The sequence below is a fragment of the Hyperolius riggenbachi genome, chromosome 10, assembly GCF_040937935.1.
Source record: "Hyperolius riggenbachi isolate aHypRig1 chromosome 10, aHypRig1.pri, whole genome shotgun sequence".
Lineage (NCBI taxonomy): Eukaryota > Metazoa > Chordata > Amphibia > Anura > Hyperoliidae > Hyperolius > Hyperolius riggenbachi.
This window is the reverse complement of record NC_090655.1, coordinates 278,908,317-278,927,448: the sequence shown is the minus strand read 5'-3', so window position 1 is coordinate 278,927,448 and position 19,132 is coordinate 278,908,317. Positions and strand designations below refer to the sequence as shown.

General features: G+C 48.3%; 1 protein-coding gene across 1 annotated transcript in view; it reads right to left on the bottom strand.

Annotated features, from left to right (window-relative positions):
- Positions 1 to 19,132, bottom strand: part of LOC137535449 (zinc finger protein 208-like) — a 292,522-nt gene that overhangs the window by 260,996 nt on the left and 12,394 nt on the right. Inside the window, exons 2-5 of the mRNA XM_068257277.1 lie at positions 11,889 to 12,023; positions 11,680 to 11,758; positions 10,755 to 10,852; positions 9,382 to 10,642 (exon numbers count right to left, since the gene is read on the bottom strand). Coding sequence (XP_068113378.1) covers positions 9,382 to 10,642; positions 10,755 to 10,852; positions 11,680 to 11,713 — 1,393 coding nt within the window. The 5' untranslated portion in view covers positions 11,714 to 11,758; positions 11,889 to 12,023. The remainder of the gene's footprint in view (positions 1 to 9,381; positions 10,643 to 10,754; positions 10,853 to 11,679; positions 11,759 to 11,888; positions 12,024 to 19,132) is intronic.

Here is a 19,132-nt window from a genome sequence, read left to right as displayed (position 1 = left end):
TGTGCAGACAAGTAGGCTGTGTGTTACATCATCACCTCACAGTCCATAAGAAGAGACTAAACACGTACTGGTGCGGGGGTGGATAATGGTGGGTGCTGGTTGCTGGGAGCCTGACGGCAGTTTCACACACAAGCGCTTCTTCGGAGGCTATGACAAGGGGGTGGGGCTATATCTGCTCTAGTTGGAGAAAGTGCGTTACTGTAATAGTAACCTGCAATCCAAGATTACAGTGTGGGGAGGTCAGGGAGAGCGAGGCCAAACAACACGGCCGCTATTCCTAATGGAATTACAAGTCCTGCTGCAGCAGCTAATTATACAAGCCACTAACATAATATCCCATGATGAATATAGGTCAGGCCATGCAGAGCAGAGAATCTGGCTGACCTCGTCCACATATACAACAAGGGCTGCCTGATTAGGGGAAGCCGGGACTAGGGAGGTTTAACAGTTATTTAAAACTTTATCTTTATTTTAATGTAAAAGAAGCAGGGAGATTGGCCATTAGAGGATGGGCAACAGCGACATTCAGGGAGAACTGGGGAGGAGATTGTGTCTCAGAAGTTCAGCAGAATAGGTGCCGTATCTATTCCTGACTCTCTCCTCTCTCACTTCAATTCAACAGTTACTAATTACATGCTATAAAACACAATGGGGTTGATTCACTAACTATAGCGCTGCCAAACAGCGAGACTAAACTACTGTTACAAGCGCATTGAATATTTCCTCTGTGCACGCTACATGCACTAGTGGCAGAATAGCGTGTGTTACTTAGCAACGGCCACTGCCTTGATTTGCCGCGCAGTAGTGATGTATTGCTCCCCCGATACTTCACTATAGCGGCCGTTCTCCTTGAATGTTGCTGTTGCCAATCCTCTAATGGCCAATCTCCCTGCTTCTTTTACATTAAAATAAAGGTTACTTTTTAAATAACTGATAAACCTTCCCATCCCCAGCTTCCCCTAATAGCTAACATTACTATAGCCACAACTCATTAAGATCATTCTGGTGATAATAAGGCAAGTGGAAACATCACCTCACATCAATCTGTATCGAGTTAATTCACTAAAGAAGCTTGTCTTATTAACATGTAGTGATAAGCTTTCACAGTGAGAGTGCTGTCTTATCACTCCAGTCCTGAAGTTTTCACCTTTGTAGTTATTCTCACATGCAGTAGATAGTGAGGGGAGGAGAGCACAAAAGGAGGATGCAGCTCCAACCTCTGCTGCCAGGACGATTTCAGCAAGCCAGGGTAGGACAGCAAGGGAGGTAGAGAAAGAGGCTGTGGCTGTGTGACTAGGTCTGTGTGTGTCTGAATTTGTGTGTGTGTGTGTGTGTGTGTGTGTGTGTATATCTATCTATCTATCTATCCATCCTTGGTGTCTCTCTCTCCCTCCCTGTGTTATGCTGGGCATGTTTACTCAGCTTCTTTGGTCGCCCATGGTGAGGCCTATTCTGAGTGGAACCTGTCCTATGAAACCTCTGTATGGTCTTGGCTCCCGTGCTGCAGCTCAGTGTCAGGGTCTTGGCAATCATCTTATAGCCTAGGCCATCTTTATGTGGAGCAACAATTCTTTTTTCAGCTCCTCAGAGAGTTCTCTGCCATGAGGAGCCATGCTGAGCTTCCAGTGACCAGTATGAGGGAGTGTGAGAGCGATAACACCAAATGTACCACACCTGCTGCCCATTCACACCTGAGACCTTGTAACACTAACCAGCCACATGACCTCAGGGAGGGAAAGGGCCTGAACCAATTCCCTTCCTCTTCTAAGTTCTCTCCTAGGACATCATTTTTCATCTTCTGATTAAAATTACTTCTCAACACTCTGCAAATTAACAAGTACTGAAAAGCAGAGTTAGTACCTGCTAACGAGGTTTTCAACAATCCTTCAGGGCAAGGTGAGACGTTGCTCCACCCAACACAGGAACAGACAGCACTTCCCCTATAAAAGAATCAAATGGTTAGTCCACCCTCAGTGCGTTTAGACAAGTACCCGACAGGTGAACAACCCACTAACCCACAATCAGTGCCACTATCTGACAAGACAACAACACCAGGGTGGGGCCGTTGCCCTGAAGGATTGTTGAAAACATCGTTAGCAGGTACTAACTCTGCTTTTTCCCCACAATCCTTCAGGGCAAGGTGAGACGATAAACAAGTAATATAACTTTAGGGTGGGACCACCGCTTGAAGAATTTTCCTTCCAAACGCTTGGTCGTGAGCCGACAATGCATCAATCCGGTAGTGACGAATGAACGTAGAAAACGTTGACCATGTCGTCGCCTTGCAAATTTGTTCAGGAGATGCATCTGCTCTATTTGCTCATGAAGCTGCCATGGCCCTAGTCGAATGTGCCTTAAAGGAAGCTGGCGGATCAACATTCATAACCTTATAAGCCTCAATTATCGCTAACTTAATCCAATTAGCTATAGTCGACTTAGAAGCTGCCTGGCCCGAATTTTTACCTGAATGTAAAATAAACAAAGCATCTGACTTCCTGATATCAGCCGTTCTAGCCAGATATTCCAAAACACATCTTCTAACATCTAAAGAATGGAAATTCTGTTCTCTTTCATTTTTTGGATTCACACAAAAGGTCGGTAAGACACTGTCCAGGAACTTTGACATCACTTTGGGACAAAATTTCAGATCTGTTTGAAGCACTAATCTGTCCTGAAAATCTTGAAAGTAAGGGCTTTTAATTGATAACGACTGAATCTCACTGACTCTCCTAGCCGTTGTAATTGCAATAAGAAAAACGACCTTATATGTCAGCATTTTAAGAACACTATCCTTTAGTGGTTCAAACGGAGCTTTAACCAAACCCTGCAGAACTATAGATAGATCCCAAGGGGATACATATGGTCTGAAAATCGGGATCTTTCTTGAAACTGCTTTCATAAACCTTACAATTAAAGGAGAGGTAGAAATAGGCACCCCAGAAAAAGCGGTAAGCGCTGCCATCTGTACCATGAGAGTACTGACTCACACATTCTTCTCCCAACCTTCCTGGAGAAAATCCAGAATTGCTGGAATAGACATGCTATCAAACTTAGACTTCTTCAGCCAGACATGGAAAACTTTCCTGTACTTTAAAGAGACACTGAAGCGAGAAAAAAATATATGATATAATGAATTGGTTGTGTACTATGAATAATTACTAGAAGATTAGCAGCAAAGAAAATATTCTCATACTTTTATTTTCAGGTATATAGTGTTTTTTTCTAACATTGCATCATTCTATAATATGTGCAGATTACACAACACTCAGCATTCAAAATGATTCTTTCAGAGCAGTCTGTGAAGTAATGACAGCCCTCTCCAGGACTAACTTAGTCGGAGAGCTTAATGGCTTGTTTGCATAGAGATAACAACTGGAGTTTCTCAAGTCTTCCTGTACTGGAAACAATTAGAATGATGTATCTGATCTTAATGTTTTATTTCTTAGCTGTGCTACACATACAAATCATAATATCATTTTTTTTTTCACTTCACCTCTTTACGACTTCCAATTAGCGTTGAGGCCACTTTATCAGAGACCCCCATGCTCCTCAACCAAGTTAATTCAGGATCCACGCAGCCAGATTCAGTCGATCCGGATGTGGATGCCAAAGATCCCCCCTGAACCAACAAATCTGGTCTGAGGGGCAGTAACCATGGTTGTTCCAACGTGAATCTTTTCATCATTGCAAACCAAGATCTTCTTGGCCACATAGGCGCTATCAGAATCATTCGCCCTCGATTTTGTCTCCACTTTCCCAGAACAGCCGGGATCATGTTCAGAGGAGGAAAGACATAAATCAAAGGAAAGTCCCACTGGTAATTGAACGCATTTATCCCTATCGCCCTGTCCATTGGATTCAAGGAGTAAAAATGTTTTGTCTGCGCATTCTCTTGAGATGCTAGAAGATCCACTGACGGAATACCCCATTTTTCTGTGATCAGCAGAAATACTTGTTTGTTTAACCCTCCTGGCGGTATAAAAAAATACGCCAGGAGGCAGCGCGGCAGTTTTTTTTAAAAAATTTTTTTCTATATCATGTAGCGAGCCCAGGGCTCAGCGGCATCCCCCCGCCCTCTTCGATCGCCTTCGGCGATCTCCGATCAGGAAATCCCGTTCAAAGAACGGGATTTCCTGGAGGGCTTCCCCCGTCGCCATGGCGACGGGGCGGAATGACGTCACCGACGTCACTGACGTCGGGTCGTCATTGGGAGTCCCGGGCCACCCCTCGGCGCTGCCTGGCACTGATTGGCCAGGCAGCGCACGAAGTCTGGGGGGGGGGGGGCCGCGCGCCGCACCGTATAGCGGCGATCGGGCGCGCGGCGGCGGCGATCAGGGTGCTGGCGCAGCTAGCAAAGTGCTAGCTGCGTCCAGCAAAAAAAAAATTAAACAAATCGGCCCAGCAGGGCCTGAGCGGCACCCTCCGGCGGCTTACCCCGAACTACGTTCGGGGTTACCGCCAAGAAGGTTAATGACCACTCTGAGGCTAGAATTTTGTTTCTGCTCAGTTTGTCCGCATCCATATTCAATGTGCCCCTGAGATGAACCGCTCTCAAGGACAACACATTCTCTTCTGCCCAGAATAAAATCTCTGCCGCAGCTTCCTGTAATAACCGGGACCTCGTGCCGCCCTGCTTGTTTATAAATGCAACCGTCGTAACATTGTCTGACTGAATTAAGACGTGTCTTGAATATTATTGTCTTTGCCTGAGTGAGTGCTAAACTCACTGCTTTCAACTCCCTCCAATTCGAAGAGCTTTGAGACTCCTGCCTGGACCATTTGCCCTGGAACGCTGCATGGTCTACATGAGCCCCCCATCCCCACAAACTTGCGTCCGTGGTTAAAAATTTTCCTGTTGGATACTTCCATAGTTTGCCTTTTAGTAGATTGGAGTCCTCCAACCACCACTGAAGTGATGTTTTCACCAATATTGGAATGGACACCTTAAAGTCCAGGCTTCTCGGCTGCCCCTCCCAATTTTCCAATAGAAAATTCTGTAGCGTTCTGAGGTGCGACAGTGCCCATGGCACTGCTACCATTGTTGATGACATTAATCCCAACACTTGCGATATCATTCTTAATGAAGGTTGCCACTCTTTTTGAAGCGTCAGAATCGCATTTTTTAATTTTTCCCTTTTTTCCCTGGAAGTATAAAATTTTTGATCCAGCGAATCTATTGAAATGCCCCAAAACACCATCCTTTGTTTTGGTAAAAGGCACGATTTTTCCTGGTTTATGATCCATCCTAATGACTGTAGGTGATCTGACACTACGTGCAGATGATCCTTCAATTCTGCCTCTGATTTGCCCATAATTAACAGGTCGTCCAGATATGGAATCACCATGACCGACCTTTCCCTTAAAGGGAATGTCCAAGCAAAATAAAAAAATGAGTTTCACTTACCTGGGGCTTCTACCAGCCCCATGCAGCCATCCTGTGCCCTCGTAGTCACTCACTGCTGCTCCAGTCACCTGCTGGCAGCTTGCCGACCTCGGAGGTCGGCGGGAGGCATTGCATACATTTTTACGCATTCCCGCTAGTGCAGGAACATTAACACATACATTTTTACGCATTACTGGTTTAATGCGTAAAAATTTACGCATTGAACCAGTAACGCGTAAAAATGTATGTGTTAATGTTCCTGGACTAGCGTGAATGCGTAAAAATGTATGCAATGCGTCCCGCCGACCTCCGAGGTCGGCAAGCTGCCAGCGGGGGACTGGAGCAGCAGTGAGTGACTACGTGGGCACAGGATGGCTGCATGGGGCTGGTAGAAGCCCCAGGTAAGTGAAACTCATTTTTTTATTTTGCTTGAACCTTCCCTTTAAAGGAATCAAAGCTTCCCCTAGAATTTTTGTGAACATTCTTGGTGCGGAAGTGATCCCAAATGGGAGGCATAGGAATTGAAACTGCATTAGAATTCCGTTTACCTGAAGAGCAAACCTTATTAATTTTTGGGATCGCTTGTGGATTGGCACATGCCAATAAGCATCCCTGAGGTCCAACGAGACATATTGATTCCATTCGGAACCTCTTGTTCCTGATAAACGGGTTTAATCTTTTTAAATTTAGGATCAGACGATATTTTCCTGATTGCTTTTTTACCAGAAATATCGTTGAATAAAACCCCTCTCTTTGTTCCTTCTTCGGAACTCTGCAGATTACATTCTGGCTTAACATGTTTTCTAAAATGTTCAGAATCTCCGGAACCAGACCTGGGTCTCTTGGTGGTCTTGAAATCACAAATCTTGACGGAGGGGGCATGGCAAACTCGATTTGGTAACCGAATTTGATTGTCTGCCGAATAAACGGACTCTTTACCACCCTTGACCAAGTGTGGTAAAAATATTTGAGCCTTCCCCATTGTCATTGTGTCTTTGACTGACCCTCCGATGGAATCCTCCTCTTTTGGATTTGTCACTAAACCACCTTTTGTTTCCTGTTTGGTCTTTATATGAATCCTTCTGGTTTGCCGCTGGCTTACGAAAATATTTCCTATTAGACAATTTCTGTTTCTTAGGAAATGTTTTCTTTTTATTAGAAGTTCTCTCCAACGCCAGATCTAAATCCGGACCAAACAATAAATCGCCCGAGAAGGGCACTCCACATAATCTATTTTTGGTTGCTAAATTGCCATCCCATGTCTTAAGCCATAACGCCCTCCGGGAAACGTTTACCAGCGCAGTAGATCTAGTTGTAAACCTTATAGTTTCCGCAGAAGGATCTGCCAAATAGTTCGCTGCTTTATTCAAAATTGTAATTGACTCCATCAGTTGCTCCACTGATGCTCCTGCTAAAATATTTGCTTTGAGTTGGTTAATCCACAATTCTAATGTTCTGGCTACACAGGTTGAAGCTATTGCTGGTCTAAACGTAGCCGCATTCGCTTCACATGTCCTTTTAAGGTAAGCGTCAATCTTTTTGTCTATGGGGTCTTTAAGATCCCCGAGTTCCTCAAAGGCTAAATCACCCTGTTTAGACACCTGCGAAAAGGGAGTATCCAGCTTCGGACACTTGTCCCATAAAGCCGAATCCTCACCCGCAAATGGAAATCTGCGTTTCAAAGCTTTAGAAATAAACAGCCTTTTTTCTGGATCCTTCCATTACTTTAGAATTGTCTGCTTGATAGCATTATGCACCGGAAAAGTGAGACCTTTCTTTTCCTCCATCCCTTTATATAATTGGTCATGCAGGGATAAAGAAACAGCTGCCTCATTGTTTAATTCAAGTGTTTCATTAATCGCCGCAATCAGGGCTTCGGTATCTTCCACCTGAAACCTGAATCGTGAAGGAGTATCCATTTCTACCTCTTTAGAATCTGACTCAGCTGAACTTTCATTCACATCCAACTGCTCCTGACTCTCCCCCTCAGTCACTGGATTTACCGATACAGTACTCTGAGATGTAGAAGCAGCCGCCGCAGATAAAGAGGATGTAAAAGAAGCTAAAGAGGAGTTGATCTCTTCTGTAAAAGCTTGCAAGGTCTCTTGCACAGAAGGACCAGATTGTTCCCCCAAAACCTTTTCTGTACACTGTTGACATAAAGTTTTGGCATAGGGCAATGGCAATTTCACATTGCATACAGGGCATCTCTTATAAGTAGGAGGAGGCCTCCCTGCTTCAGTTGTTTTTGCCTGCAATAACACACACAGCAGCATAAGATACAGATAACCCCACAATATGCACAAACAAAACCCCAGAAAGAGACTCTCTGCCTCACCTTCTGGGCGGCTGGATTACTCTCAGTCTTTTCTGTAGCAGACATCATAACCAACGATATCCTGCCCAAGGACTGCAGTCTGTCCACTGCAGAGCAACCAACAAACGCCACCATCAGCCTGCACATGCTCTTCCCTTAAGCATTTCGCCCGCGGAGGCGGGACCAGAGCCGGAACCGGAAGTGACAGAAGGACCACCCCCCATAGGCTCAAACCCATAGCACATACCAGCCGGAACCTACGCATCAACAGCCTCATGCGGCTATTCTCCCGCATGCACATCACGTGAGACTTACCAGCGTCCGGTCCTCTCCCGCTCCGACTCCTCCGCAAGCGGCAAGGAAAGCCGTGCCCTCCACACTTGCTCCACCACATTCGGCCGAGAAAGGTAGGCAACCTCACAGACACAGCCCAATGTGAGGTGAAGGCTAGACGACCTCAGTACCGTCGTCTCAGCCGCCCTAGAAACAGACACCTGCAGCCCAGCACACAGGCTCTATCCCAAGGGGAGATGCCGAGCTGCCTGGACGCAGGAACAAACAGCACTGAGGGTGGACTAACCATTTGATTCTTTTATAGGGGAAGTGCTGTCTGTTCCTGCGTCTGGGAGGGGCGACGTCTCACCTTGCCCTGAAGGATTGTGGGGAAAAAATGATTTTTTACTAGCTGATGGCCCGGTGTTGCCCGGGTATGTATTTAGCTGGTGTTGACTGCGCCCACTTTTTCTTACCCTAACACACAATTACTGAATTACCAAGTTTGTGAGCTTTGCAGGCTTTGGCATCAATAATTTGCATTGAAATGAAACAAATCTGATTGGCTGTTTGTGGCTCCACCTCCTTTTCTGAATTTGAAGCCCAGTCACCCAATGACCAACTGGACCAGGTTTGAGGCTTGTGCCATTAACAGTGCAAGAAAGGCAGCAATTAAATATTCCCTTTAAAAATCAATAGCTGAATTTTGACTGGCTTTTGTAGGCTCCACCCACTTCCCTGAATATTAATCCCAGTCACCCAGTGACCAACTGTGCAAAGTTTGAGAACCCTGCCATTAGCAGTGTAAGAATGGCTGCAGTTTACATTTTCCTAGTGAAATTTGTATTTGTCTCCGCCCACTCTTTGGTTATGGGGATAAAAAGTATCCTATATGTTATTCCAGGTGATGTACTATGTGTGGGACAAATTTCATTCTAATCCGATCAGCTAGTTTTGTGTGATCGAGTAACAAACATCCAAACTTTTGCATTTATAATCTTAGTAAGATTTTTTGTTGCCTGCTGGTGGCTTAAAAGGCCATTTATTGATAATATATGAAAATATCACCAAGGAGAAAACTTAGGAAAAAGGTGAATTGGATTGGGCTCTGCAATGTGTAATTGAGTAGAATTTTGACATTTGTCACTTAGGGGTGTCCTCACTTTTGTTGCCAGCGGATTAGACATTAATGGCTGTGTGTTGAGTTATGTTGGTGGGACAGCAAATTTACACCATTATACAAGCTGCACACTGACTGCTTTACATTGTATCAAAGGGGTAGATTCATGAAACTCTGGTAATATTACCCCACATACTGAGAGGAAGATGATCTGTACTGTGCCCAGCAGGGACATATCTGTTAGTCAGTTTAGTAAGGCTATTCAATATCTATTTATTTATCACTCACCAATTCTCATCTCTGCAATAATGTCTTCCTCCTTAGATGCTCTCATCACGTCCCCCTCCTCCACACACTGCTGATCACTCCTCACATAGGTCTCTTCTTCTTCCTCTTTATTTGTCCCCATCATGTCACCCTCCTCCATAGACTGCTGATCACTCCTCACATACGTCTCTTCTTCCTCTTTATTTGTCCCCATCATGTCACCCTCCTCCATAGACTGCTGATCACTCCTCACATATGTCTCTTCTTCTTCTTCCTCTTTCTTTATCCCCATCACGTCCCCCTCCTCCATAGACTGCTGATCACTCCTCACATACGTCTCTTCTTCCTCTTTATTTATCCCCATTACGTCACCCTCCTCCATAGACTGCTGATCACTCTTCACATACGTCTCTTCTTCTTCCTCTTTCTTTATCCTCATGTCACCCTCCTCCACAGACTGCTGATCACTCCTCACATACGTCTCCTCTTCTTCCTCTTTACACGTCCCCATCACGTCCCCCTCCTCCATAGACTGCTGATCACTCCTCACATATGTCTCTACTTTTTCCTCTTTATTTTTCCCCATCATTTCATTGTCCTCTGTGGACTGATCAATCCTCAGATAGGTCTCTTGTTCTTCCTCTTTATTTGTCCCCATATTGTCACCCTCCTCCATAGACTGCTGATCACTCCTCACATACATCTCTTCTTCTTTCTCTTTACTTGTCCTCATCAAGTCACCCTCCTCCATAGACTGCTGATCACTGCTCGTATATGTCTCTTCTTTTTCCTCTTTATTTGTCCCCATCTCGTCACCCTCCTCCATAGGCTGCTGATCACTCCTCACATACGTCTCTTCTTCTTCTTCCTCTTTACATTTCCCCATCATGTCACCCTCCTCCATAGACTGCTGATCACTCCTCACATACATCTCATCTTCTTCCTCTTTACATTTCCCCATCATGTCACCCTCCTCCATAGACTGCTGATCACTCCTCACACATGCCTCTTCTTCTTCCTCTTTAATTGTCCCCATCATGTCACCCCCCTCCATAGACTGCTGATCACTCCTCACATACATCTCATCTTCTTCCTCTTTACATTTCCCCATCATGTCACCCTCCTCCATAGACTGCTGATCACTCCTCACACATGCCTCTTCTTCTTCGTCTTTAATTGTCCCCATCTTGTCACCCTCCTCCATAGACTGCTGATCACTCCTCACATACGTCTCTTCTTCTTCCTCTTTAACCACAGCACTTACATGTATCACTTCTCCACCCTAATCACACAAAATAAGAAGTACTTTATAATGTGAACACAGATAACAGCATAGACAACAGGAAACAATGTCACATAGTTTGGGGTCTCTAATGACACTCAGTTCCACCTACCTGATAATGGTGGGGGGTGGGGGGATCTTCCTGTAGACAACTCCAGGAATAAAGAGGACCTGTACACCTCCCTGGTGGGTTTCTGTTACTGGATCCATCTGCAGAAAACACACACAATGACTGAATACTATGGGATCAATTAACTAAGTGTTACCACATTGAAAAGTAAATATTACAGACTAGTGAGGTAAATTACCAGCTTGTGCGGTGAATACCTCAAAAAATGTCAATTCACTAACATTAGAGCATTCGGTAAAATGAAAAAAAAAAAGGTTGGGTATTTTTAAGATCTCGCTGGACTTGTCAATAACTAGAAATCAGCATATGGTAAAATTGACAGACTAAGGAAAAGCCAATAGGAAGAGCCACCTGGTCCTGCTACTCACCTCATTTGATCAGATGCACTGCCGGGTGAATTATGAGAAAGAAAAAAAAATACAACAGCAGAAGACATTTAAAGAGGCTTCCCTGTATCCCCTTAGCCATGCAGATCAATATACTGGTACACAGAAGAGGCCCTTTAGTGGCATGCATACACATCTAAAGGGATGCAGGAAGCCCTTTACTCTCTAGTAAGCTGTCACACAGGAATGGGTTATGCAGACACTTGTAGGAGAGAACATCAGCTTGCTGCAGAGACCTCCTCCACAGCTGTGAGACTTCTGCATTACCGAGCAGGTCTTACTGAACTGAAGCAACATTTCTCAGTAAATTACCTATTACTGCATGTGTGACAATCTTAGTGCACTTGGAAAACAAAGTCTACAATACAGAATGTGTGATTTCCCCAACCTTTTTTTTTTTTTGCTAAACAGCCCTTTGTGAATTGAGATCATTGTCTGTTTGTGTTTATCAGATGAGGGGGATCTAGAAGGACCCCAAGCACTGCTTTCTCCATTACAAAAAAATGAAAATCTCCTCTTACCCGGTGATGTGAGGGGGGCCTGATTCTCCATCATGGTGTCCTTGTAGAGGTCCTGGTGTCCTTCTATATACTGCCACTCCTGCTAGGAGAAATAGACGGTGACATCCTGACATCTCATAGGAACCTGACACATGCAATGATACAGTCACCGCCCAGACATACCCCTTGATGTTACTGGATAACATCCCATAATTCCCAGCACCGCTCACCTCTCCTGTCAGCAGCTCTATTATCTTCCTGGCGATTTCCAGAATCTTCTGCTTGTTGTGTTCCTCAGATATCAGGGAGTGAGGTGGGGGCACCGTGATGGTCACATGATCACCAGACTTCACTGGAGGAAATTTCTGTATGGAAAAATCAAAACACTAACGTCACATGATTTCCCAGAATCCTCCTCACCTCTCTGGTCAGGTGTGTTTTATTAACAGAGATAAGAGTGATGTCATGTGGCCTCCCAGAATTCTCCTCACCTCTCTAGACAGATGATCTCCAAAGCAGGGATGCTCAGCAGAGCTCGAATATTCGAGTAGCTCGAATATTCAAGCTCTTTTTCAGCTATTCGAATGGGCTATTCGAGTGAACTCGAATAGCCCACTCACTATTCGAGCTATTCTGGCAAACAGCGCTATTCGAGCTCGAATACCGAGCTCGAATAGCGTCATAGCCCAGATTGATGTCCTTAGAGCCAATCAGAGGGCTCCCAGGCCCTCTGACGGCAGCCAATCACAGAGGGGGACCCTGGCCAGCCCCTACCCTATAAATAGCGGCCGCCATGTTCCGTTTTTCCGTCCTTGCCTGACTTTGTACAGAGAGAGATCTGCTCCTTTGTGCTTTGGCTTAGCAAGTGCTCTATAGTGGTCAACTACCTAGCGTTTTTGCTCACATACACCTGCTCTATACACCTATATTGTTGTTAGCTAGATAGAGATTGTATTTTAGTTAGTAGCTTGTGTGTTACATAGAGACAGGCAGCTGCTGCAGGCAAGCTTACACAGCTTTAGGCCTCAGGGCCTTGCCTGTGTGGGCAGCTGTCCTCCTGTCCTCTGTTAGTTTATTTCTCATCTATACCAGTGTTTCTGCTGTTTATTCTACCCTGTCTTGTTCTTTACTTACTGATTGATTATTGTATTTTGTATACTGTACTAGGGACACTCACTGTTACTGTTCATAGCTCCTGCGTGTGTGTGTGTGCGTGCACTGTCTGTGTACAGTACACACTCTATTCCCTTCTACTGAATCATCTGATTACTACTGAATCTGATTATTGTATTTTCTAGTTAGTGTACTAGGGGACACACTCACTGTTCACTGTTCACAACTTCACACTTACGGATTACTGAATTATTGTATTTTGTATTAGTACTGTACTAGTAATCACTTAGCGATCTAATCACTTAGTGATTAGTGTCACCTTACCCACCAACCCACTCCATTAAAGTACCCCACTTTTTCACCCGCCCTTTTAAAAAACTTTTTTGTTTACGCCCAAAACATCTAAGATGTCTGGAAGTGGCAGCCAGCGCGGTTTGGGCAAGGGGAAGGGCAGCAAGGGAATCAAGAGGAGAGGGAGCAGCATTGTGGCAAGCCGCGGCCGCGCCACCATGCACAGTTCCGCAGCAGCAGCAGCTGCGTCAGTGGCTAACATTCCGCCTATAGCCACTGGCCGTGGACGCCTTGGGCGCCGTCCAGCAGGAGCAACTCACGCTGCAGAGACACAGCAGCAGCAGCGTGTAGCACCTGCTCCTATTTTCCTCCAGCCGGGTCGGAAACGTCCCATTGAGGAAAAGGATGCAGCCACTGTGGTGCAACTGATGACGGAGGATGAGCAGCCCGCCATCAGCTCTGCATCCGAGGCCTCCACCCTCACCACCACCACCCCTGTTCACAGCAGCCACCCAGCAGGGCCTGGGGAGGAGGCCAGTTCACCGTCAGTTGGCGATCTGTCATTCAGAAGTCTTTTGACCCCAGGCATCATGAGTCAATTGTCTGCTGTTGTTGGCGATTTTGAGGAGGAGATGCTGATGGGCACTTTGGGGGATGAGGGATTGGACAGCAAGACTGTGGCGACAGTCAAGCAGCCCATCCATGCATCAGGAGAGGAGTTTGGGGGGTCATCATCCCAGCAGGACATGTTTCAGGAGGGGGAGGATGATGATGATGATGACGTGGTGACAGACAAAGACTGGGTGCCGCCACCACCAGCACCTGGGGATGTCATCATCAGCAGCTCTGAGGAGGAGGTGGAGGATGCGCTTGTGGGCCTTGCAAGGAGGCGCATCATTGCAAGCATTGGCAGCAGTAGGCAGGCCCCACAGCCTGCTGGTGTCTCAGGCTCAGCAGCAGCAGCAGCAGCATCTGCCAGTACCACCACCAGCCGCACCCAAGCCCCCCCCCCCCCCCCAACCACCACAGGGAGACAGGAAGCAGCGGCTCCAGGCCGTAGGGGGCTTTTCTTGTCACCAATCTGGCAATTTTTCACCATGCCCACAGTTGACAGCAAGTACGCCACTTGCAACCACTGTCAGCGGAAGTTGAGCAGAGGTGCAGACCCCTTAAAGTTCAGCACCAGCTCTCTGATCAACCATCTTGCTGCTAAACATTTCCACCAGCATGAGGAGTTCCAGAGGCTGAAGGCATCTGGTGCTGGCAGTGGCACCACACCCATCACTGCACAGCCTTCAGCAGCAGCAGCAGCAACAGCAGCCACCCGCCCTCCTGCTCCTCCAGCAGCACCAGCAGGAGTGAGGAAACGCACTGCTCCTCCCCCCTCTGCAACTCCTGCCGCCGACACTGAGGCTTGTTCTGGCAGCCAGTCCTCAGTGGCCTCCTCTGCTGTCTCCGCTGGTTCCCGTGCTAGCAAAAGGCAACGCCAGAGCCTTTTGAGCGAGTCCTTCCAGGGGGTGGTTAGGGCTCTGCCTCCCAGCAGCCGTCGCGTGCGTCAGCTGAACGGCTTGCTGGCATGGGCCATGTGCTCCCAACTCCTGCCGTACACGCTCGTGCAGGAGGGGAGCGACATGCGTGCGCTGCGTGCTTGTGCAGCCCCAGACTGGCAGCTCCCCAGCAGACACTACTTTGCCCGCAAGGCCATTCCTGCACTGCACCGCTTTGTGATGGCCAATGTGGAGCGAGGGCTGGAGCACGCGGTTGGTGAAAGGGTCCACGTCACCATGGACTCCTGGAGCAGCCGCTTCGGGACAGGCCGCTACCTGTCCTTCACTGTCCACTGGGTCAGCTTGGTGGAAAGGGGTGAGGATGGGAGAGCAGCAGCGGGCACAGCAGCAGCAGCAACACAGTGGGTGGTGCCACCCCGCAGGGTCAGGGAAACTGCAGCAGGTTCCTCCGATCCTCTGCCATCCTCCGGCACACCTGGCCAAACCCCCCGCCTCAGCAGCAGCGTGAAGCCACGCCACTGCCAAGCGCTGCTGCAGTTGGTCAGCCTTGGGAAGACCAAACTGACGGCAACCCATGTGTTGGCCAAACTCCAGAAGCAGGAGAGGATTTGGCTGAACCCCAGAGGCCTCAGAGTCGGAGAGGTGGTGGCCGACAATGGGGCCAATCTGGTTGCCGCGATCGACAGGGGAAACCTGACCCACATCCCCTGTCTTGCCCACGTGCTGAACCTGGTGGTGCAGAAGTTCTTGCGCACCTACCAGGGGATGGGCGAACTGCTGGAAACGACAAGGAATGTTGTGCGTCACTTCCGGCGGTCGCCTGCAGCCTCTGCGAGCCTGGAAGACGTGCAAAAGGAGCTGGAGCTGCCACGCCATCGGCTGATCCTTGACGTTCCAACTCGCTGGAACTCCACCCTGGCGATGTTGGAGCGTCTGGTTGAACAGAAGCACGCTGTCAACCAGTACTTTGCCCTGGCCACTGTGTTCGCCGCTCAGAAAAGGGACAAGACCAGCAACATCCCGTCCATCGTCCCCGATGATGACTGGAGGCACATGCAGCAGGTGTGCTTAGTGCTGGCTCCCTTTCTGCAGGCCACCAACATGGTGAGCAGGGACCATGCTATGGTGTGCGAGTGGGTGCCCCTGGTTTGTCTGCTGAACAGGGCCCTCGATGCTTTGCTGGAACAGGGAGCGGCAGCCTTGGCCCAGCAGGAGCGGCATGCAGCTGCACAGTCCACCTCTGAGGGGGAGGAGGAGGAGGACTTGGTGGAGGTCCCTGACCTTGCTGCTGATAAGGGGGATCAGCACAGTGCAGCTGAGTTGGTGCAGGGGTGGAGAGAGGATGAGGCGGCAGAGGAAGAGGATGAGGAGGACAGCACTGCCGTCGATGTGCCAGCAGACGTGGCCCGCCTCTTCCCAATGGCAGCGCACATGCTGACGTGCCTGCGCAAGGACCCCAGGGTGATCCAGATGAAGCAGAGGGAGGACATCTGGATCAGCATGATGTTGGACCCGCGCCTCAAGGGGAAGTTGAGCCAGTTCCTGCCTCCTGCAGGAGGAGACCCAGCGCAACAAATAAGGAGCTTGCAGCAGGCCCTTGTTGAGCGCTTGGAGGAAGCCTTCTCCCAGCCTTCCACCACCACTGTCCAGCCAGCACAGAGGCAGCAGCAGGTGCCTGCATCCAGCAGCAAGCGCCCCACAGACCTGCTGTCTCTCAGCAACGAGCTCTACAGGACTGTAGAGGCTCCAGCAGTGACTAGAGAGGAGGTGCATGCAGCAGCATCCTCCTCCGGTCACAGCCAGCGCCTGACCCGCATGGTTGCTGACTACATGGGGTCCTACAGCGGGCTTGACAGCGATGCCCCTGTTGATCCCATGGAGTATTGGGTCAAGCGCCTGGAGATCTGGAGCGAGCTGGCGCAGTACGCCCTGGAAGTGCTGTCCTGCCCCCCTTCCAGCGTGCTGTCCGAGCGCTGCTTCAGTGCAGCTGGTGGCGTGGTCACCGAGAAACGCTCACGTCTGTCTCACAAGTCTGTGGACAGACTGACGTTTCTCAAGATGAACCAGGCGTGGGTGGAAGGCGAGTTCCTGGCCCCTGTTGTCGGCGAGAGGGGGACATGAACTGGCTGCCGGAACCATTGTTAATATGCCTTACCACCCTTTACCACCTCCTGGCTCCTGCTCACTACTAAGCAAGCCTGGTTCAGTTTGACTATTACGTCGCCTGTAGTAGACACACATTTTACACCTCCAGTGGGCTGCTGTGTACTGCCCTTCTGCTGTCTGTCTGTGTTTCCCACTGCCAGGGTACACAGATTTTACCTTCTGCTGCCACTCTGCCACCAGCTATTACGTCCAACAATAGCTATATGTTAAATTTGCTGTCAAAAAAGAAAAAAAAAGTAAACCATTAAAAAAAAAAAAGTTTTAATTTTTCTGAGGTGCCCGGGTTGAATACTGTGTTGTCCCAGTTGTGTATTGGACACGATGTGGGCTGCACGACCGCTGCCTGGGACCTCCTGTTGTATTTATTTACAGCCCTGGTATCAATGCTAGGTACCAGGGCTATTATGTCACGCTGCCTACCTACCTGCTGCCACACTCACACTACGCCTCCATTCCTCCTGCTTCTGCTGCTGTCTGTCTGTCTGTGTTTCCCACTGCCAGGGTACACAGATTTACCTTCTGCTGCCACTCTGCCACCAGCTATTACGTCCAACAATAGCTATATGTGTAATTTGCTGTAAAAACTGTGATGTCCCAGTTGTGTATTGGACACGATGTGGGCTTCACGACCGCTGTATGGAACCTCATGCTGTGTATTTACAGCCTGGTACCACCGCTAGGTACCACAGCCTATTATGTCTCGCTGCCTGCCTCATTGACTGCCTGCTGCCACACAATCATCATCCTCCTCCTGCTGCTGCTGCTGAATTTACCTCCTGCTGTCTGTGTGTTTCCACTGCCAGGGAGCACATACAATGGCGCTTCCACCATGCGCCACCAGCTATTACGCTCAAAAATAGCTGCATTTCTTTAAAAAAAATATATATATACTTTTTAATACTTTGTGATATTATTTTTAGAGGTGTCCGGGTTGAAAACTGTGATGTCCCAGTTGTGTATTGGACACGATGTGGGCTTCACGACCGCTGTCTGGAACCTCATGCTGTGTATTTACAGCCTGGTACCACCGCTAGGTACCACAGCCTATTATGTCTCGCTGCCTGCCTCATTGACTGCCTGCTGCCACACAATCATCCTCCTCCTGCTGCTGCTCTTGCTGAATTTACCTCCTGCTGTCTGTGTGTTTCCACTGCCAGGGAGCACATACAATAGCGCTTCCACCATGCGCCACCAGCTATTACGCTCAAAAATAGCTGCATTTCTTAAAAAAAATATATATATAGAAGAGAAATAAGAGGAGGAGGAGAAGGAGGAGGAGGAGGAGGAGGAGGAGAAGGAGGAGGAGGAGGAGGAGGAGGAGGAGGAGGAGGAGGAGGAGGAGGAGGAGGAGGAGGAGGAGGAGGAGGAGGAGGAGGAGGAGGAGGAGGAGGAGGAGGAGGAGGAGGAGGAGGAGGAGGAGGAGGAGGAGGAGGAGGAGGAGGAGGAGGAGGAGGAGGAGGAGGAGGAGGAGGAGGAGGAGGAGGAGGAGGAGGAGGAGGAGGAGGAGGAGGAGGAGGAGGAGGAGGAGGAGGAGGAGGAGGAGGAGGAGGAGGAGGAGGAGGAGGAGGAGGAGGAGGAGGAGGAGGAGGAGGAGGAGGAGGAGGAGGAGGAGGAGGAGGAGGAGGAGGAGGAGGAGGAGGAGGAGGAGGAGGAGGAGGAGGAGGAGGAGGAGGAGGAGGAGGAGGAGGAGGAGGAGGAGGAGGAGGAGGAGGAGGAGGAGGAGGAGGAGGAGGAGGAGGAGGAGGAGGAGGAGGAGGAGGAGGAGGAGGAGGAGGAGGAGAAGAAGAAGAAGAAGAAGAAGAAGAAGAAGAAGAAGAAGAAGAAGAAGAAGAAGAAGAAGTATATACAGTACTGAACAGAATTTTGGACACAACTTCTCTTTCCACCTTTTTTTTTTTTTTAAAGGAACATCCTCACATAATCACTTGCTGTTGTTACTTGGAAAAAAAGATGTTTCTTGCATCATTCACCCCCAAAACAAGTGTTGGAAGCTATTTAAGGCCAATTCGAATAGTCAGCTCGAATAATGAGCTCGAATACCGACTCAAATAGTGAGCTCGAATTTCGAGGTCGAATCGAATAGTAAAAAATATTCGACTCGAATATTCGACCGACCTCGAATAATTTACTATTCGAATTTGACCTAACTCGAATAATAAAAAGGGGTATCCGAGCATCACTACTCCAAAGTGAGGTTGAATATTCTCTCGGTCATGTGACTCTGGTCCTCGTCCATCCTCAGTGATTTGGTCATGTGATCCATAAAGGATGCTGCTGCCTTTAGATAAATAATAAGGGGGGGGGGATAATCTAGGTTATATGGCTGTCAGTGGTGAAACTGCCAATACAGGACCCCCCTCCCCCAGCACTCCCCATTGCTGTCACTTGTGGGTGGT